Here is a 20,559-nt window from a genome sequence, read left to right on the forward strand (position 1 = left end):
GCAGAGCCAAAGTGACTGTTTTAATGAAGCCCACTTTAGAAATTATTATTTTTTAATTGCTTGTTCTTTGAGATTCCATCTAAAAAGTTATCGTCAAACCTGAGGTCCCGTCCTTAGGTTTTCCCCTACATCATTTTCTAGGAGTTCTGTAATTTTGCATTTTACAAAATCACCCATTTTGAGTTCATTTCTGTGGAGGGCGTGAGGTCTGCGTCTGGGTTCACTTTGCGTGTAGATGCGCATTTGCGACAGCAGCGTTGATCGAAAAGACTTTCCTGTTGTCCTGCCTGCCGCCCCTTGCCAGATGTCAGCCGGCTGTGTTTCTGGGGTCTCCTCTGGGCTCCATTCTGTTCCCCGATCCCTCCGAGTCTGTTCTTCTCCGGTAGTTCACTGTCTTGGTCCCTGTTTCTCCAACACTGTCCCTCGCTTTCAGTATTGTGTAGGTTGTTGTGGTTTTTGCTTCTCATTAAAGACTTTGTAATCAGTTTATTAATGTCCACAAAATAACCTGCTCAGATTTTTATTGGAATTGCGTTAACTGTATAGATCAAGTCGGCAGACCTGACACCCTGGCATGCTGAGCCTTCCTGCCCCCAAACATGGGGTGCGTCTCCACTTTTATTTAGTTCTTTGATTTCTTTCATCAGTTTTGTAGTTTTCCTCATGTAGATCTTGTACATACTTTGTTAGGTTTATACGCAAGTATTTTATCTTCATGGGTGCTAGCGTAAATGATAGTGTTTTTAATTTTATTTTCCACTTGTTAATTACTGGTATGTAGGAAAAATTGTGAATTAGCCTAGTATCCGGCAACCGTTACAATTGCTTAATAGTTCCAGGAGGTTTTTGTTTTTTCTTTTTCAGTTCTTTTGGATTTTATATTTAGACAATGATGTCATCTTCAAAAAAGGCAGTTTTATGTCTTCCCAGTCTGTGCACCCTTTATTTCCTTCTCTTGTCGTATTGCCTTATTAGGAGCTCTAGTGAGAAGTCGAAAGCCGTGATCTTGATTGTGAACTTAGCAGGAGAGGTTAGGGTTATGAACTAGAAATCTGAAGCAAAAATTGCTTTATTTTGTCAATATCGTTACCTCTACCCTCTCACATCCTTGCAGTTTTTGAGGTTGTTTGTGGGTAGCAGTCTTCTCTGGGGACTGTCACCTGGGTTCATATGACACCAGTGTCTGAGTTTGAGGAGGAGGTCGTGTAAGGAAGTTAGCATTGCCTGGACACCATGGGAGTTAGAGGGCTGTCCTTGGGGTTGGCCTCATTCTTGTGGATGTGGAGTGATGACAGGTGGCCCTTCGGTGGCTGCCTGTGAAAGCAAGAGACCATCATAAAGGACCAACTTGATGATCCCTCTCTCTCCGTGCCACCCTCTCCAGGGAGCCTGGGTCAGAGAAAAGACTGACTCCTTTTCTGTAGTTCTCTTTAGCTTTCCTTCTGAGAGGTTCAGGGAGAAAGCTAGTGGAAAGGTGGTTAGAGCAGTCGTTAGGGCTTCTGGCTCTGACGCAGGAGGGAAAGAGCAGCTTCCTCAGTGTGGACCAGAGCCCAGCAGGCTCAAGAGGGCCCTGACACGTGCGTGGCCTTAGGGCCCAGTGTGTGGGAGAGCCTGCAGGCGTTGTAGCTTGCAGAAGACCGGGCGTGTGGGGTGGGTGCGCTGTGTGGGTGAGCGAGCGTTGCTCTGGGTTTCTCGGGCTCGAAGCACATCCCACTGCGTGTCAGTACCACAGTCCTCGTGAGTCACCTGTTCGAAACCATTTCTACCCTTAAGACCGCGGTGTTCTGGTTTTTGATTTAGAGATGTTAGTGGGATCAAACCATATCTATTTATTTTCCTTTCAGTTCTGTTGATTCTCATGACCTCCTAGAATCATGCCGTCATGTTTTGCTGTATTCACTGTCTCCATCATATTTCTCCCCAGGACTTTTTTAAAAAAATGAGTTTATTTTCAGGGAGGGGAAGGGAGGCAAGGGAGGGAGAGAGGGAGAAACATTGATTGGTTGCCTCTCTCACGCCCTGCCCCCAACTTGGGACCTGGCCTGCAACCCAGCCATGTGCTTTGCCGGGGAATTGAACCAGCAGCCTTTCAGTTCGCAGGCCAGTGGCTCAGTCCACGGAGCCACACCAGCCAGGGCTCCCCACTTCTTCCTTGTGCCGGCTTCTTTTTTTTAAAACTCACTTTGTGTTATGTGCTTCACCCGATTTTAAAACTAAAGACTTCATTTTCATGAATCATTTGCTATTTAAAGTTTTGTCCCGTCTGGGTATCTGCTCTCAGGTCCTCAGATGTCCCAGGTGTGACCTAAATGGCTAAGAGTGCAGGCAGCTGCGGTCAACGCCTTTGAATTTGCCTTTTCACCTTAGCAAAATAAACCGGGAAGCTGCCTGAGTGGTCAGGTGACATCTGATAAAACGGTCCAGTGTAAAATGGTTTTATTTGCTTTAAAAGCTTGAGATACATACCTACCGTAAAAGTGGTTGTGCTTTGTTTGCCCTTATGTTTATTTTAAAAGATTTGTTTTCTAGGGGGGAAGGGAGGGAAAGAGGGAAAACATCAATGTGTGGTTACCTCTCACACGCCCCCCGCTGGGGACCTGGCCCATAACCCAGGCATGTGCCCTAATCTGGAAATCGAACCTGCGACTCTGTGGTTCGTAGGCTGGTGCTCAGTACACGGAGCCACACCAGCCAGGGCTGCCCTGTGTTTAAGCAGATTTGGAGGTGAACAAGGAGGAATGAACGGCACCGTTATTTTGTTGTATTTGATAGCCGTCACGTTTGGTTCCGGGGGCTGCCGGTCTGCCTGCCTTCAGCATTTGATGAGAGCAGAGATGAGCCGGTCACGCACCGGAGCTCCTATTACATCGAGTGGAATTCTGGCAACTGTGTTGCTTTTAAAAATCAATTCAGTCTACTTTGATGCTGGCTTTTAGGAAAATCATACAACCAAAGATTAGTAATTGGTCATTGTTTCTAGATTTTGAAAGCCAATGCTTTTAAACTAATTATAGCTAACTTTGTGTACGTTAAAAAACAGAGGAATGATGCTCTTATTTTTCCCACTCCACTTTGGAACCGGGACACACTGTGCGCTCTGCTTCCCGGGTGCGCTCCCCACGGCCTGGAAGCGGCTGGGGGCCAGGCTGCCGTGATCCTGGTCGGCGACACCTGCAAGGCTTTTTTTCCTCCCCATAAGTTTAAAACGTATGTGAATTAAATTGTGCCATTGAGGAGAGAAAAATACAAGGATTTATGACTCTGAAATGAGCCTTTAAGGATAGTTAACACCAGGAACAAATGTCAAAAGGAGGAAAAGCAGTTTAAGTTTTACCAAGTGTGACACATTGAAATGTGCAGGCAGTAGGAGGCTCCTGTGTGAATCACACCTTGAGCAGCGGGGGACTGGGTGTTCTGGCAGCAGTAAGAGGCAACCGGGGGTTTCACCTGCTGATGGCAGAAGTGTGGAGAAGGTGGGGAGGATTTAGGTGTGCCATGAGTCTGGTTTTAGAATGTTTTAATGTTTTCTGCTTACTTTGGGCGTGTTCTGTTCTTGATTAGACTAATGTATTTAGTGAATTTTATGTTTTATTATTGCAGATTCTACTATTATTAGAATCTTCTCCTGCTGGCAAGGCTGACAGTCAGGGTTTGAGCAGGATGACGAGTGAGCGAGCAGGAGGGGTGTTGGTCATATTTGGAAACGCCCGTCATCCTTGTCAGAGCAAAGATGGGTTGTGTCCTCTCTTAAAGGGGGACAATTTGGGCACTAGTGCAAAGTTAAAGTCTGTGGCAGATGCTAGAATGTGCCATTTACCAAGCCCAGGGGACCTGGAGCCAGGCATTTCATTTCCTGGTAGTTTCCCCACCTGTGGGAAGTTCGGACCGCTTCTCTGGCCCACATGGTGTGTGTGGCTCCTCAGGACAGAGGGCGGGTGGTCTGTCCCGTTCGGTGGTGCAGGGCTGAAGAGTTGGACGGTTCGGGTCGTTGGGTACTCACGATAGCACTGTCACAGGGTCACCTGGACCCTTGGGCGAGGTTGAGGGCAAGAACTTGAAGGGCTTAGGAGCTGAAGACTCAGCAGCTGTTTTCTTTCTGTTTTGTTAGGTGGAGGAACAGGTGGATTCAGGTGTAGAAGCTTTTGTGCCAGTGCCTTATTTGACTTTGCTGGATTTTGTTGACGAAGGAGAGGGAGGCGGCCCTTTGGGGTTCAGTCAAGAATCTAGGGTGTTGATGGCAGGGACCTCTGTAAAAGGCTGTGTGACTAGTGATGCCGTCGTGGGGTAATCGGCCCCCCTTGTCTGGGGGGTGCTTCGAGTGTCTTGGGGGACACGTACGTGCCTGTCTCAGCCTTCGCTGGTGCTGCTGCTGGCCCCCGAGGTCCACGCTAACCTCGGTTACCGCTCTCTGTGGGCAGCCCCCTCCCATCCTGTGGGAGGGGGAGGACTCCCAGGTGGCCCACGTGGGTCAGGCCTCTGTGCGTGTCCTGACGGGTCCAATGCTCTCTTACCAGGAGGAGGAGGAGCAGGAGGAGGAAGATGACGACGAGGACGACGAGGACACGGATGATCTAGATGACCTCGACACCGACCAGCTGCTGGAAGCGGAGCTGGAGGAGGACGACAACAACGAGAACGCGGGGGAGGACGGGGACAATGACTTTTCCCCCTCTGACGAGGAGCTGGCAAACCTCCTCGAGGAGGGCGAGGACGGGGAGGACGAAGACTCGGATGCTGACGAGGAAGTGGAGCTGATCCTGGGGGACAGTAAGTCCAGGACTGCCCACGGGCTGAGCCTCGGCCCCCAGGGAGGGGCGCCGTCCCAGCGCCAGCCCAGCCCAGTGTGGACGCCAGCCCGGGGCTCTGCGCCCTGTAACCGACCCCCCGGGGGGAAGCAGTCTCCCAGGTGCGTCTCCCAGGTGCGTCCTCCGCCCTCCCGCCGGGCTGGGAGCCGAGCAGCTGTCGCCCCTTAGCTTGAGCAGAGGCTGGCAAGTGTCTTCTGTACAGGCTGTGCAGCCCCTGCTTCACACTTCTCGGCCCACGTGGTCTTTGTTGCAGCTTCTCAACTCCTCTGTCGCACGGTGAAAGCAGCCAGAGGCAGGCCAAGTTCACGGTCGTGGCCTTCGGAGGGCACGCCTCCAGACGAAGGCCTGAGTGTAGTTCTTCCCGAGGGCAGAGCCGGCACCTCCGCACCTCCTCCTCCAAGTGGTCCAGCAACAAAAAGCCTCTTGTGGAGGGGCCCTTTCCTGTCTGCTTTTGCCCTAAAAGGCCAGGGGGGCAGAGTCTCTTGGGCTTCGTTTGTTCTTTCCTCCCCCCGCCCCCGCACCCCCCACCCAGAGTTAGAAAGAAAAAGCTCCCACTTGCAGCAGCACTCAGTGTTCCCAGAGGACACGTCGGGCAGCGCGTCGGCGGTGCGTCCCTGTTGGCAGACGCTGCTCGCTGCCGTCCGGCCCTCCTCAGTGCTGCCCCGCCGACCAGGGGCCGTCCCCGTGACCTCTGGCCCTTTCTCGAGTAGCTAGCCCAGCCAGCATCCTCACAGCCTCGGTGTCACACCGAAGAGAGTGGCCACGAACCACACGTGGCCATTAAAATTTTAATGCACAGTTTGAAAATATGTTCCTCATCTCCATGTTCATGCTTCCAGTGCTCAGTAGCCTCCTGGGGCCGTCACACTGAACAGCACAAACACACGCTTACGTCATCGTGGAGAACTCCTGTGCTGGCCTGGGCCCGGCAGGTGTCGGGCTGTGTGCTCACTGGTGTGCGGCGAGAGCGCGAGACAGGTGCTCGGACGCGCTGTGCTCTCACGCGCCTCTGGCCCTCAGCGTGGGAGGCGGTGCCTTCCAGCTGCCCACCTGCCGTCGAACCAGCTCCCATGTTCCCTTGTGGAGGGGGAGGGGATTTGCCACGGTCAGGGAGCAGGTAAGAGGGACCAAGGGGCAAGGGACACATGGCAGCACTGATGACACCAGGGCAAGTGTCACGGAGTCTTTCTGTCACCTGAGTTGCGACACACGGGCACGAGTTCGTCTCCCTTCAGTGACAAGCAGCAGCAGCAGCGCAGGCTAAGGGAGTAGCTGCTGGCGGTGCCCCGCGTGTCACCGACCTTCCCGTTCTTGCCTGTAGGGTAAAGCCTCTCACTGTGTGAGTGGCGGGTGACGGTCTGCCTCCTTTAGCCTTCCCTGCTCGGGAAGTCTCATTCCCAGCGCAAGACGGCCTGGAGCACTTCCGTCCTGTCAGCAGTGAGAATGCTGCTTTAACGTGGCGGAAGGTTTGCGGTGCAGAGATGCCACAGCAGATGGCGGTTTGAAGCCATTTTAGCTGGGGCTCTAGGACTGAGGCGGTGACCGGTGGCATCTGCAGCGTGTACTCCACTGCTGTTTCTGAGACCCATGGCCACTCACGATGGAGCAGGGGCGCACCCCCTGCACCTCTGGGGGGGCTGGGCTCTGCCTCACACCGGCTCCCAAGCGGTAGTGCTCCGTCGTTTGGGGCTCGTGAGCCTTTTCGGGGACAAGGAGAGCCATCCAGACCGGAGACCACCCATGCGCCCCTGCCGGCCTTGCCCAGTGCTGGACTCCCGGCGCGGAGCCCTCACTGGGGCCGGTCCTGCCCCACAGCCCGTGTGTCCACTGCGGCACCCGTTGTGCCTCTATACCCAGACTGCCTTTGCCCCGGGGCCTTCGGAAGGGGGCCTACGCAGGGTCTCCTGGGAGGCGAGGACAGAGGTAGAGAAGGAAGTCCCAGTGCCTGAGCACCTGGGGGGGCTGCTGGCACTATGGCCGATGTGCGCACGAGGGAGGTCGGGATGGGATCCAGTCCTGAGTAGAGTCCTGGTGCGGGGCTGCGTTGTTGAGACTCTGGCTACACAGCTGCGGGTCACACGGGTCTCGGGCAGGCGGGTCTGGCGTTGGTGGCTCCCAGCGGGGACCCCTGGGAGCTGGGCCACGGGCACGTGGGAAGCGCCGGCAGCACGGAGCTGAGCAGGCTGTGGGGTCGGCTCTGCCAGCTCCTCCATTCTCGGCCGCAGCACCCTCCTCACCGGTAACGGTGGCCACGTCGTGCTCGTTCCGACCTGGGCCACTGGTTTCTCCAGCCACCGCTTTGGCTTATTTCCAGGACTTTCTTAAGTCGTGGCCATGCTTTTCTTCGTTTCCCTTGATCCATTTCCGTTTTCTTCCCAAAGGAGGTTGTAGCAATGGGGGGAGGTCTGGGAACACACTTTGTCCTCCTGCAGCCTTTCCAAGCCGTTCAGCGCCCGGGGAGGCTGACGCGGGCTCGTGTGGGGCCAGGTGCTGTCATCTCCCCTGGGGGGCCCCGGTTAGTCACGTCGGCTTCCTGAGCTGGGTCAGCAGGGTGGGCACGGAGACCCTCCCCCTGCCTCCTCCACTTGGCAGGGACTGGGCCCTGGGGAGTGGGGCAGCCCCCCACCCCCCCTTCACAGAGCCTGTTTCCCACAGGTTACATTCGGGAATTTGAGAGTCCCAGGGTGACCGCCCCTGCCTCTGTGGGCTCTTTTGAATTGAACAGCAATCTTTTTTTTTTTTTTTTTTTTTTGCCTGGGCTCAGGCAGGCCTGTGCTCACCTGAGACTCCCGAGGCCCAGGGGGGAGGGGCTCGCCCCCGTCCCTGCAGCCCTGCCCCGCCCCAGCCACTGACGGCACCACAAACAGAAGCCTGGGTTGGGGGTCGGGGGCGTTGCCTGGTCCTTTTAAGGCCTCCAAGGCAGCAGGGACCTCTAGGAATCAGAGGTCACCACACCCAGGTCCCTTTAAAGGGGAGAGCAGGAGGTCCCAGGGGTGACCGCTGTTGCCAAGAAGGTGGTTCTCCAGAGCCAGCTGCAAGGAGTTAGCTAATTGACGTGCTTTCCTCTTTTGGAAAAGGTAATTGGCCTCGCCGGGACCTGAGCGCCCGCACAGGTGCTGCTCCGGAGAGCCGCCGGGCGCCGGGGCCTAACAGGCCTCTCCCTCTGCTTACCTTGCAGCCGACAGCTCGGACAACTCCGACCTGGAGGACGACATCATCTTGTCTCTGAACGAGTGAGGAGCCGGCACCACGCGGAAGGTTCTTGGCAGGCGAGAAACCGAGTCAGACGAATTCATAGCGCCCCACCCCCCCCTCCCAGGGCTGTGTCTCCCAAGGAACTGCGTGGCCTGCGCTCGGGACTGTGGCCGCGTCTCCCTGGGGCCCGAGGACGCTTCACGAGTCACCACCACCGAAGACGGCAGGGTCGGCCCTGGTCTGCCTCCCCTTCCCGGGATGGACGTAGCTTTCCTCAAGGGGAAAAAAAAAAGTCTCTGGGGTTATTTCACAATATATTTTCTTTGTATAATGTCCTTTACTTAAAGAACAAGAAATAGTTTTTTAGAAAACTTAAAAAGAAAAAAAAAATCCAGGCATTTATAACTGAGGGTATGAACTTATATCCACCAGGTCCTTGTCCCACTTCATTTTCTACGGAAGAAAATGGCGTCTGAAGAACAATATAGAGGCATTTTTACATACGTATTTAAATGAAAAGGAAAATCGTGGTTTCTTAAATTGATAAGGATTAAGAATATTTTATTATAAATATAATATATGATTTTTTAACCTGTTCCGTTGCCTCACACGCTGTCAGGTTGCTTTGTCCCCCTGGGAGCGGGGGTGGGAGGGAGGCTCCGTCCGCGGGCGCGAGCGCCGAGGCTCGCCCCCCGCCCGGCCCCTGCGTGGGCAGGAGGGCGCGGACGCTGGCTTGTGGAGCCGAGGGAACTTAGGATATGAGTTCACTCCCTCTATTTCTCTTTCCTTCAGTTTTTTTCAAGAAACTTCTTTTTCTTCCCTTTCTCCCCAGTGTGGAAATTACAAATCAAAGGCCTTTTTCTTTAATGTAAAGTGTATTTATTTTAAAAAATACAAAATAAACTACAAGTCTGTCTTTGTTTATGGCCTTTCCCTGTCCTCCCTGTCCCTGCAGCTCTAGCCAGGCAGCGAAGGCGCCTTCTGAGAGGCGGCCCAGGGCGGCGGTGAGCACACCTTCTGCCCAAAAAGCACTCTGGGGAGAAAAGTAGCTGAGTCCTAGCGTCCGCCCCAGGAAGAGCACTTGCAGGGGCCGAGGAGCTGTCAAGTTAGGGGTCCCGGGACACTGGCCGTATCTGCAGGCGGGGGATGCGGCGCATTCCCTGAAAGGCTGTGTTCCAGGGGCCTGGACAGTTCTGCGGTCCGGGCAGCTCAGGGGCAACTGGGGCATGGTCAGCCCGGGTGTGCGGACACTCCACGGGCCCCTAAACTGGCCCCTGGGGAACTGCGCCACCCCAGGGGCTGCACCAGGCGCTTCACGTCACACTCAGCCCAGCCCACCCCCTCCCCTTCCCTCCCCACCCTAGCAGGAGCCCCTTAGTCCCTTTCCTTCCTTTGAGTTTGCCCACGCAACCGAGACCTTCTTGGTTACTATCACGGTAGGGAGGGAGCTCAGAGAAGAGTGGGCAAATGTGGTCGCGAAACAAACGGGACAAGTGGCCACAACTCACCAGGGGCCGGTGAGGCCCTGCCGGGCTCCGGAGCACCACACAATCTGCCACACACCCGGAAGCAGGCCTGTGTCACTCAGGTGCCTCTTGGTCCTCTACAGAGCAGAGGTCTCAGCTCCTAAGTTGCTTCATGCCTCAGCTCAAACAGGCTGCTAACACCTAACCAGTAGACTAGTTTGCTGGTGCTGAATGGGTTAGAAGAAAACGGGTTAACAGAACAGCAAAAGCACTCGCTACGTATTGCAACAACCGAGCCGCTGTCTCCCTGCCGTCTGCCCGGAGCTCCCAGGAGCACCGCAGGTCTCCCAGGCGGAGGAGGGGGAGCGCCAGCAGCTGCAGACGCCTGGCTGACTTGACGACACGCCCCCGGGGACGAGCCCTTGGGGCAGCTAAGGGACGTGGGCCCCTGCCTCGCTCCCAGGGCTGGAGGGCCGGTCACACGGGGGTGCACGCACGGAGCAGCAGCGACCCGGCACGGGCGGATTCTGCCTCACGCTGGTTTTGCACTCAGGCACCACCCTCGACGCGACCCAGACCCCAGGGGAGGCCCTGACCACCCGAGGGTGTCACTAGTTAGTGCTGGACACGGCCTTTCTGAGCCGTCACAGAACCTGTTGCATCTCAAGAGTCAAAGAAAGGAAGTGGGGGAAAGAGGGCCTGGGGGAGGGGAGGGCACCCCAACAGGCTGCGGTTCTTCACCAAAACTAGTTCCTCTGGGGGGGGCGGACAGCACGAGGGTTGGAAAGGGCCTTCCATCAGGTTTCCCAGGCTCGTTCTGGGAAGGCTGGGGGCACAGTGTTCTGGTCCCGAGCGCCCACTCGGAAGGCACCTGCAAGGCCGCTCTGGCCGTGACCCGGCATTGGCCGTGGGTGCGCGGGTGGCCCTGCAGTGTGCCTAGAAGCCAGCCCCCTCTCGCCTGGGACGCTGTGGCTGTGGCCTGCCGGGCCCCCACGGACGTGCTCAGGTACAAACAGGCAGACACGTCCAGCACTCCCCCCGTGTGCTGACGTGTTGTTATGAACTCGCTGATTCCCTGGTGAGCACCAGCCGAAGCCCAGAGCGCGCTGCTTCCCCGGGCACCTTCCCTGTTTGTTTCAAACCTCCAAGGTCTCCAAAGACGGCTCTCGCGCTGTCCTTGTGGAGAGGCAGCCTCAGGCTCCACCTCCCAGCCGCCACCGCGCAGCCCTGAGCTGGCTGGGGGAGAGCTTGGCGTGGCCCTGACAAGGACCCTTTGGAACACCCAAACCAGCACACTTAGATGCTCAGTGGTACTCGTTCTCCGCTGACAACTGCTGTGTGCCAGGGGCTTCGTTGGCCAGTGCTGGCCACGCTGGCGCACCAGACACGCGCGATCACAAGTTAACGCTCACTCAAGGCGCCTTTCCCTCCCAGCTCAGGGCTGGCCCCCGTCCCCCCAGCTTGGCGCGCATGACCCTGAGCTCGAACACTGCCGGACACCTCCGAGACAGACCGCATTCCCCCACAGAGGCGCGATCTCCCCGGGGTCTCCCCCTCCGCGGGGTCTGGACCGGGGGCCTCGGCACTCTCACCTGGCACACCCGAGGAAGGTACGCTACAGCACGTTCCTGCCCTGCTGCACCTCGCGGCCTCACAACACTCTCCAGACCAGGGACTCCTCTGCACAGACCTCCTCCACACTGACACAACAGTGGCAAACGACCAAAGGAAGAGCCAGAATTCACAAGTTCACGGATAAGCCAGGAGAGCGGCCTCCCACTCTCCGTTCCAGCACTCGGCCCCCAGGGTCCCTGGGAGCCTGAGGCAGCTGTCTCCAACTGCGTGTCCCTGGTGGCGGCACCGAGGCAAGACAGGAAGCTGAACGAGAGGCAGTCCCCGAGGACCTGTGGCACCAAGACCCCCGGGCACCAATGCCAACTGCTCCTCCCTGCAGGAGCACACAGCCGCTGAGACCGCCTGCTTCCCAAAGGCCTTCAGATTGGGCGCTTCGTCCCACAGCTACAGCTCAGCTCAGCCTGACAGACACACGTTGTCTAGGGGAGAACCACCGAGACCAAACACCACCGCAGCTGCTGGCTGGACCTTGGGCGCGCCCCTTCCTTCGCACGAGCCCCGTTGAGGCCGGCAGGGCGGGGGCCGGAGCACAAACCGAAGCCCACCAGGGCTCAGCCCCGAGACTCCAAGCCAGCGCGTGTGCACACAGTCCTGACTCGGCCCGCACCGCGGAGGGCGGAGAGCTGCCGCCACTGCGGCGGGACCGGAGACGCGCCAGGGCTGGACAGGCGGCGACACGGGGTGTTCCGTGCATGCAGGGGGGAGGTCTTCCATCTTTGAGAAAACACTTGATTAAACCAGGACTCTGAACGGGATTAAAAATCCATCCTCTGACAAAGGCTTTACTGACAACTTTCCATACAGTTAGTCAAAAAATAAAAAAATACAGAACACAGCAGACAGTATCTCGTACACTAGAAATCAGCATGACAGCAGTCCGTCTCATCACCGTAAAAAACCCCCACGCCGAAGGACTTAGTTTCGGCGGGGAACAGGACGCGGGGTCCCCGACCCAATGAACCAACACAACCCAGCAGAGAATTCAAACTGAGGGGTAGGACAGAGGCGGGGGCTGAGACTTCAAAATAACTGCTTCTGTGACGCGCACGTGGAGCCGGGAAGGACAGGCCTGGGCTAGGCGGTGTCTCTCACTATGACTATCACCATGTGCTCCTCCTCCAGCTTGCCCAGTGTCCTCAGAGCTGACTGGAGGTACTGCTGTGAAAAGTCGCAGGGCGGGAAGGCGTACAGCATGCCCGTGCTGTCTCTGCCCTTGGACCCTCCCACCGGCAGGCTGATCACCCCCGCCGCCTGCTTCTGTTTCAAGTAGGAGACCAGGTTCCTGAGAAGGCGCCTCTGGAGGCCCGGCTCCACCACGGGCAAGCCCTCGGGGCCGGGCCCGCCGGGGGCGGCCTGCGTGGCCAGCAGCACGGCGTAGCCGTTGGGGCTCCCCTGCTTGATGCGCCGCGTGACCTCGTCGAGCTTGGGCTGGTCCAGCCGAAGGCGCTGGGCGATCTTCAGCTGTGTCAGCTTACTCCCGGAAGTGTGGTCTTTGAGGAGGCCGCTGATCACCCCCTGGTCCCCCTCGAGGATGTGCATAGATGTCGGGAAGCAGCTGTTCTTCAGCACGAGAAGCCCGCTCCAGCCCAGCTGCAGCGTCTGGGCGTACTCCGAAAGATTCTTGAGCTTTTTGGTCTCGTGTTTTGGCTCTTCCAGAGGCTTCGGCTCGGCCTCAGAGGTCCGATGATTGCGCTCGCTCTCGCGTGTCTTCTTCCCGTGGGATGAGTCTTGAGCCTCGTGGTGGTGATGTCCCCGGTCCTCGGCCCCGTGCCTGCTGTTGCTGAGGGAGTTGCTGCTTGACTCCTTGGTCCCTTCGCTGGAGTGGTTTTCCTTCCGGCTGCGCTCAGGCGTGCGGTCGGAGCCGCGGTCGGCCTGCTGCCCACCGCCCTTGGTCCTGCTCCGCTCCTCGTACGGGGAGTGCGCTGTCCTCCCGCGGTCACTGGAGAGGCTCCTGCGCTTCCGCCTCTCCTCCCAGGGCTTGGGCAGGCCCCGGTCCCCGTCTCCTCCCCAGCGCTCCCCACTCCGGCTGCGCACCGAGCGGCTGTAGCCCTCCAGGCTGTTTCGGCGGTCAGAGCTTTTACCGGGGCTGGTCCAGTCCCCCTCCAAAAAGGTCCGGTCTCGGTCGGAGTACAGGAGGTGCGGGGGCGTCCTATCGCGCACCCGCAGGTCGGCATCCAAGTTTCGGTGCCGGGTGTACCCATCCGGGAGCAGCTCGTAATGCACAGGGAGTGGGGAGGGCTGGTACTGCTGGGGGTACCGAGTCTCCTCGGCTTTGGCAAAATCCACACGCAGCCTGCGGTCTGGACCACCCAAGGGAAAGCCTCTCATCTTAGCACAGGCGGCCTGGGCTGCGTCCAGACTCTCATACTGGATGTAGGCAAAGCTGTCCCCTTTGACATGATCGATAGTCCGAATGCTCCCAAAGCGGTCAAACTCCCGGGCCAGAGCAGCCAGCGAGGTGTTAGGTCCCAGACCACCCACCCACAGGCGGGTGGTGGGATTAGCCTTGCCATAGCCAATCTTAATAGGGTTGCGGCCAATCACCCGGCCCGACATGGCCACCTTAGCCCTGTGGGCCATGTCTAGGTTCTGGAACTTGAGGAAAGCATACGCACCCCCCTGGCCGCGGGCAGGTCTCTTGATAACCACCTCCTCGATGATGCCGTACTTTTCGAAGGCCCGTCGCAGCTCCACCTCTGACACGCTGTGGTCCAGGTTGCCAATGAAGAGGTTGCGCGTGGCCCGCTGGTCGTCCTCGGGCATCAGGTCCTCCTCGCACACAGCCGGGTAGCCGTAGGGGCGGCCCCGGTCGTCGTACAGCCCGTAGTAGTCCAGGGCTCGCTCCCGGGACAGTCCCACGGCGGCAGCGGCGGCCGCATCCAGGGCGAAGGCGGCGGCGGCGTGGCGGGCGCGGGGCTCCCGCAGGGGCGGGGCGGCGACGGGGGACAGCGAGCGCTGCTTGTACTGGTAGCCCCCGTGCAACGGCAGGTAGCTGAGCGGGTCCGTGGGCGCGGGCGGCCCCGGGGGCGGCGTGGAGGCGGCGGCGCTGCTGCTGCTGCTTCTCCGGCTGCTCCCGCCGCCGCCGCCGCGCAGGTACACGGGCTCCACCTTGAGCGGACGGTCGTAGAGCAGCAGCTGGCGGGCCAGGGCGTGCTGGCGGGCTTCGCGCGCGTCCTGCGGGTGCCGGAAGTTCACGTAGGCCACGCGGCCCAACTCCGGCGTGTGCGACAGGCGCAGGCTTATCTCGCCGAACCGCTTGAACTGGTGGAAGAGCCGGTCCTCGAGGTGCTCGGCCGGCAGCGCCGGGCTCAGACTGCTGATGAGCAGCGTCTTGTACTCGGGCGCCGCCGCCGACGAGCCGGGACCCGCAGGCTCGGCCCCGGGCGGCGGCGGAGGTGGCGGCAGTGGGGACGAACGGGGCGAGGCGCCCGAAGCTCCCGGGTCCCAGAGGCCTTGCCGCCGCGTCCCCCACCGCCGACGCCCGAGCCTGAGGAGCGGCCGCTGCTCGCACGGTGATTGGCGTCCCCGGCCCCACGGCCGTCACGATGCCCGCCCCCGCCGCCCCCGCTGCCGCGGGGTTTGTCGCGGGTCCGCGTTGGAACAGGGTGCTTGGCGCCGCCCGAGGCCTTGTGCGCCGCCCGCCGCCCGCCCGCCTCCGCCTCCCGTTCGCGCTCCCGCGGCCGCTTGGCTGACGATGACGAGCCGCGCCCGCTGGGGCTCGAGTCTCGCTCGCTCTGCCTCTTCATGGCGCCGGCGCGGCGGGCGGGCGGGCGGCCCGCAGGTCCCTCACAGCGGCGGTGGCGGCGGCGGCCGAGGAGGCAGCGCCCCCGGCGCCGCCATCTTGGACAAAAGGACTCGGCGCGGCGGCGGGGTGGGACGGTAGCGGCGCCCAGGGGCTGGGCGTCGCGCTATTAGCCTGCGCTGGCCGTACCACGTGACCCCACGGAGGGCGGGACGAGGGCTGGACCCCGTTGCGTCATTGGACTGCGCCACCCCACGCCTTGTGACTCCGCGGAAGGCGGGAGAGCGCGACCGGACAGTGAGCTTTGGCGCCACCGTGTGGCCAACGTGGCCAAGACTGGGGCTGAGTTGAACTCAGTCCTCGCGAGAGCCGGGTCGTCTCGCGCAACGCCCAGCGCTAGCATCTGCGCGCGTTGCCCGAGCAGAGCCCTTTCACGGGATACCCCTCCACTTCCACCACGGCACCTTCGGACTGCGGTCCAGGACTGGCAGCCCCGAGGAGTGGAGCCTGCCGCTCTCCAGGCCTGTCCAGGACCCCCCCCCCCAAACGGTCAGGCTCTCCTGCAATGCCTCCCCTCCACCCCACCCACAGGTCCTGAGGACCATGGCTATTCCCGTGCAGAGCAAGACTGGTCTGGGCTCAGGCCCAGAGACAACAAACCTGCACTCTCTGGGGTGGGAACAGGCTCCTCGGTGCCACAGCGGCTCCGAGGGCGCAGAGGCCAAGTCCACTACGTAACCACGAATTGCCATGCTTACCTCCCGCTGGCCAGGGCCCGCCTCCCCGCCTCCCGAGGCAGAACCTCCTCTCCGAGGTGAAGTGAGACAGCCAGGGAGGTGCTGGAGGCCCAGCAGAACTTGCCCTGGCTTCAGGCACAGAAACCGTGGGGTGGGGGAGAGCGCAGCCCCGTTCTTTCCTCCTCCCACAACCGCAAAACAGTTCCTAGAACAGGTGCAAGGGGGACAGGCTTAGAAGAAACACCTGTAACGTTGCGCGACACCCTCAAGTCCGCCTCTAGAAAGGCGTTGACCCTGTCATAGATACCCATGGGGGTCAGCCCTCGGGTGGCTGGGCTGTTTGCCTCGCTCAGTGCGGCCTGATGGCCATGGAGGTCCTGGGAACAGAGCTGGGGTGGTGAGCTGCCTCCTGCTCTACCTTCTAAGACTTATGGCTCCAGCGGTGGGTTTTCCCAGCACATTTCACAGGCTCAGGACACTGTGCTGGTCAGATCTTAACAGCCCACCTCATTCTCCCAGCCAGGGAAGTCCTGGTCTAAGTGCCTCAGCCATCTTGCTCTCCTTTCTGACACGGGACTGCCAGCCCCAGGGCCCTGGACGCAGGCTGTAGGAGGCCCCTCACAGAGGCAAACTGAATCTGGGAACTGCACAACAGTCGGAGGGCTGAGCAAGTCCTTGGAAGGAACTGCTTCTTAGTCCTTTCCTTAGGTGGTCTCCTAGGCCCAGGAGCAGATTTCCGTCAAATCACAGCCTGTGCCCGGACGCCTGGGTTTCCCAAGCACCAATCCCACAGGTCTGGGGACCTCAAATGTTGGACTTGTCTTGGGTAAAGACAAAAGGCAGCCTCACTGGCTCTTTGTACAAAGCAACCCCTGCTGGTCATGCAAAACCCCAATCAGGCCTCAAGAGGCCTGGGACTGACAGCAGACCACAAACTGGGAAGAGCAAGGAGACGCCCGATCCCAATGGTGGGGGGGGTGGGGGGGTGGGCAGCCAGGCCAGCAGCAGCTTTGGAACCATGACAACACTGACCACGTGCAATCACTGTGGTCGTCGCCTCAGAAAACCACTCCGTCTGGACGGAGGCTCCTCCCTTGTGTATTCGACTCAACCCCATGTCTCACAAGCAGCTGTGCAGCCTCCAGCCCCCCTCACCAGGACAAGAGCCACTGTGGGCGGGGCATGCAAGCCCCGCTTTCTCCCAGCGCCTCCCCCTCCAGCCCCACACATCCCCACAACCTCAGCCCGTGTGTCACCCCGGCACCTCCAGCGGTGCTGGCTGCGGCACACATGGGGTGAATACACTGGGAAACTTTGTAAGCTGGAAAGGATAAGCCAGTGGGATCTTCGTTGGAAATAAGACCCTATTTCAGTATTCGCTTTAATCCTCCAAGGACAGCTAGAAATTTTCTTCCTTTAATAAAAAAATCCCAGACACACTTTGAAGTCCTAGAGAAAACCAGCAACAGAAGGAAGGGGGCCGCCCTGCAGGGGCGCTGGAGAGCCAGCATCGCCAGGAAAGCCCCCGGCTCCCCACCTGACATGGTCAGGGGCCAGCCTAAAAAATAAATTACAAAATGCTGTTTGGGGAAGACACAGCTGAACTGTTTTCCCCTCGGGTGCCGCGGGGACCGGTCGCCTACAAATCAGTCCGCGAACTGGCTGCCTTGGGGGCGTATCTAGGCATCAGTTCGTTAATCTTTCGGATGTAGTCGGACTTTTCCGCACAGCCTTTGCACATCTCCCCCCAGTCGTCCAGAATCTTCTTGAGCTCTTTCACTCGGAGCTTCTTCAGGTCCACTGTGCTCAGGTCAATCTGCTTGTCTGGAGGAGAGAGCAGGGGAGTAACCAGCTGAGCAGGGGCGGCCGCAGACCCGAAACGGTGCCAGGCCGGACCCCCTGCTCGGCCAAACCTCCCCCTAAACAAGCAGCCCTACTGGTCACGGGGCAACAGCCCCAGACACACACGTGTCAGTGCCCGCTGCCCCCAGAGGGGAAGGTGCCTCTTCAGCAAGAAGGCTGGTCTCACGGTGGCCGTGTCCACCAGCTACACGGCGTTGCCAGGGTCAGGGGTGGAAGTCACAGGGACCTTACTGGGAGAATGTGGCTCCCACCACCGCAAGTGCCTCTTAAACGGTCAAGGTACTACAGAATGACAGTCCCAGGGTGACAGGGCAGGCGGGTCCCACAGCCCCAGTCTCCCAGCCAGGCCCTCATCCGCAGCTCACTCTCCATAACTGCTTGTGACCCCAGGGAGACCCCGAGCCAACAGACCCCTCCCAGGGTCACTCCCAGAAGTCCAGGCATCCCTGACACAAGTTGGGGAGCACAGGCCTTTGGACACTCAAGTCACAGTAAAACACGTTGGTGACGCTGAGATTTCACAGAAGAGGACACCTACTGCCGGCCCTGCCTGTCTTCCCACCAGAGACCCACTCCGGAGAGGCGGAGGCGCCTCAGCTCCTGGCTCGCCTGCTTGCACACGGCCCTTCTTTTCAAAGTCATGATGGTCGCTGGGCCCTCAGAGTCTGCATCCAGGACAAACCTGTTAAACCCGAGGGGTGTCGGACCACACCCCCTCTGCCCCCAAAACTAATGTTCCCAGCTTCACCCACACTGACAGCCAGATCTTCCTCCGCCAACGTGCAAGGCCCTCTGTGACCTGCCCGTCCACCTGTCACGCTTCAGGCTGCCTTTGCACTGCCTAGTTCCTCTGTCTGGAATGTTCTTCCACTCTTTTGGCTAATGCCCCACCTCCTTCGAAGCGCTGAAACGTTGCCTGTTTGAGACCCATTGTGACCTCCACCCATCACAACGCCAGTCCGGAACCCCCCTGCCCCAATTGAGCACCACCTGCCATATTTAGCTACGTAGCTCCCCATGGCCCTCGCTTATCAACCAGCTAGCAGGCTAACCCCACAATGCCGGAGCACAGAGCGCGCACAGCGGGGCCCGGCCACACTCACCATACTTCAGCTCACAGATCTGGCTATCTTTCTTCTTGAGCTTCTCACAGATCTTCTCCACGGGGATGTGGTGGGCCAGCGGCTTCGACACCTCATTGATGATCTTGGTGGCTGCGTCATCTGTGGCCCCAATGTAGTAACACTGCAGCAAGAAAGGACAACGTCCTTCAGGAGGTGCCACTTGAGAACTGTCTCCTCCAAAACGTACTGACATCTCAGTACTTCTTCCTCCTCTGCCAGGGCCTCCTTTTCACAGGGGGCCTCGCCAGTCCCGGTGGGTCAGATGCACTCAGCGTGAGCCCCAAGCTCTGAATTCACACCCGGTCCCAGAGCTGGCGGCCACCAGGCGAGTTTAAGAGCCACCCGCGTTCACACCTCGAAACAGAGACAGACAAGCCAGGCTGCCAGGGGCACTACAGCTGCAGAAGGCACCGCTGCAGCGGGCTCCCACCCTCAACTCGGCCCCGCGCGCAATTCGTCACCCCTCCCGCCCGCACGCTGCCCGGCTCCTCTGGCCTCCGGGCACTCGCAGGGGCAGTTCCCTTTGCCCCGACGCTCCGCCCCCCCCCCCCCAGGGTGACCTTTCCTCAGAGAGGCCCTTGACTGCTCCAGACCGTCCCCTCCACCCCACCGGCCATTCTCCTCCTGACACCCACCCGCTGCATCACTTCTTCGCCTGCCTGTCACTGCTCTCCCCCCACATTCCCGGTTCTCCCCCCACATGCCCGCAGAGCAGGTGCTCAAACACAAACAGGACAGGAAAGGACAGCTGCAGGGAAGGCAAGTCGGCCGGGCATTCGTGCACCGACAGAACTAACCCAGGCCTCCTGGACGGACGCGCCGGCGGGGCCTTCCATCCAGGCCTGGGAGGCAGAGGGTTAAAGGGCCAGCCTCCAGCTACTCACCAACCGATTCTCTTTGCCCCTTGCTTCGCGGCAGAAGTTTATAAGTTCCTTTTCAATGGTGGCCGGTGAGAACGTGACATCCCTGTCTTTGAGGTCCTGGTAAAATCTTCCCAGGTAAGAAACACAAACTGGAAGAGAGAGAGAGAGACAAGACGTGCTCAGCCATCACCCAGTTGCAGTCATCCAACATGCCGGGAGGGAACTCGGTCAGCAAGTGTAACAGGAGGCAGGGAGAGGCGACTTTTTCCATCACCGGTTTTTCTCTGGTGCCCACAGTTGGACAGAACCCAGCTCCTGGGCGCTGGGGTCCCTCGGTACACCCAGGGCAAACGGGGAACAAGCACCACTCAGTGCCCCTCCAACTGCTCCTTCCGTCAAGTCTCCAGCCGGCACTCAATGTGGCCTTGACATGGAGTCCCTGTGACCCCTCATAGCCGGGCCAAGTGGAGGCTGAAGAGCAGAGGGTCCAAATGCTGCCCACTTCCAAATACCACAACGGACCCCGAGGTGCGGCTTCGCAGCGGCGCAGGGCCCGGCAGGGTGCCCACGCCCACCTGACCCCCGGACTCCTGACCCCGGCCGCTCCCCAGAGCCTCTGCCCAGTGGTGGGAAAGGACAAACACGCCAATGTTATCTCAACTTCAGGCCGAGCTTTCACGAGAGCTTGGGATCTGGCTCTCCCACGTGGGATCTAGTCCCACGAAATGTTTTCTAGTCGCGGGGTCGGCCCCTCTTCGGGCGGACCCCGCTGAGACCAGCCGCCACCTCCCCCGCCCGTTCCAGCCCCGACCCCTCGGCAGTTCGGTTAGGTTCAGCGTCGCGCCAGGCCAGCCCCGGCGCGCGGACTTCGGCCCCGCCGCACCTTCGCAGTCGCCCGGCCGCAGCGCCCGGCCGCCCGGCAGCACGCTCAGAGCCAGCGCCACAGCCAGCCCGTGCGTGGCCCACATCCTCCTCCACCTCCACAGCCGCCGCCGCCGCCCGACTGAACCGCGCCCGCCGCGCTGCGCAGCCTCCGGGTCCACGCCGCGCGCCGTGGCTTTCCATTGGCGAGCGGCCCCCCCGCGCCCTCCCATAGGCCGCGATCCCATTGGTCCACGCCCGCCAAAGC

The 20,559-nt window shown here is 59.5% G+C and overlaps 3 protein-coding genes and 1 long non-coding RNA gene across 6 annotated transcripts in view; 1 reads left to right on the forward strand and 3 right to left on the reverse strand.

The window, feature by feature from the left end:
- DCAF1 (DDB1 and CUL4 associated factor 1) overlaps positions 1-8,924 on the forward strand; it is a 53,860-nt gene extending 44,936 nt beyond the window's left edge. For 2 of the 3 annotated variants that reach the window (XM_036030273.1, XM_036030274.1), the window contains 2 exons: positions 4,515-4,767; positions 7,984-8,474. In XM_036030273.1, the coding sequence (XP_035886166.1) occupies positions 4,515-4,767; positions 7,984-8,042 (312 nt within the window). In that variant the 3' untranslated portion in view covers positions 8,043-8,474. Of the gene's footprint in view, positions 1-4,514; positions 4,768-7,983 lie in introns of all 3 variants that reach the window. The other variant, XM_028518105.2, reaches the window with a different exon arrangement.
- LOC118501539 lies at positions 956-8,097 on the reverse strand. Its single transcript, XR_004904160.1, has 2 exons — positions 7,977-8,097; positions 956-1,314 (listed from the first exon to the last, which is right to left on the reverse strand). It is a non-coding gene; the product is annotated as an uncharacterized LOC118501539 (long non-coding RNA).
- Positions 8,925-11,856: 2,932 nt separating the features above from the next.
- Positions 11,857-15,018, reverse strand: RBM15B (RNA binding motif protein 15B). Its single transcript, XM_028518323.2, is given in 2 exon segments — positions 11,857-14,547; positions 14,550-15,018. Coding segments are annotated over 2 exon segments (2,670 nt in total). The 5' UTR covers positions 14,848-15,018; the 3' UTR covers positions 11,857-12,175.
- A 1,956-nt stretch (positions 15,019-16,974) lies between these two features.
- On the reverse strand, positions 16,975-20,554 carry MANF (mesencephalic astrocyte derived neurotrophic factor). Its single transcript, XM_028518226.2, has 4 exons — positions 20,314-20,554; positions 19,452-19,579; positions 18,547-18,688; positions 16,975-17,404 (listed from the first exon to the last, which is right to left on the reverse strand). Exons 1-4 carry the CDS (start codon positions 20,537-20,539, stop codon positions 17,220-17,222), a joined length of 681 nt encoding a protein of 226 aa, XP_028374027.1. The 5' UTR covers positions 20,540-20,554; the 3' UTR covers positions 16,975-17,219.
- Positions 20,555-20,559: the final 5 nt, after the last annotated feature.

The sequence above is a fragment of the Phyllostomus discolor genome, chromosome 7 (genome assembly GCF_004126475.2).
Source record: "Phyllostomus discolor isolate MPI-MPIP mPhyDis1 chromosome 7, mPhyDis1.pri.v3, whole genome shotgun sequence".
NCBI lineage: Eukaryota > Metazoa > Chordata > Mammalia > Chiroptera > Phyllostomidae > Phyllostomus > Phyllostomus discolor.

Coding starts and splice junctions, on each gene's coding strand:
- MANF (XM_028518226.2), bottom strand. CDS start 20,539: ATGGGATCGCGGCCTATGGGAGGGCGCGGGGGGGCCGCTCGCCAATGG. Junction 18,689..19,451: donor GGGGCAAAGAGAATCGGTTG/GTGAGTAGCTGG, acceptor TTCTTGCTGCAG/TGTTACTACATTGGGGCCAC. Junction 17,405..18,546: donor GATCTGTGAGCTGAAGTATG/GTGAGTGTGGCC, acceptor TCTCTCCTCCAG/ACAAGCAGATTGACCTGAGC.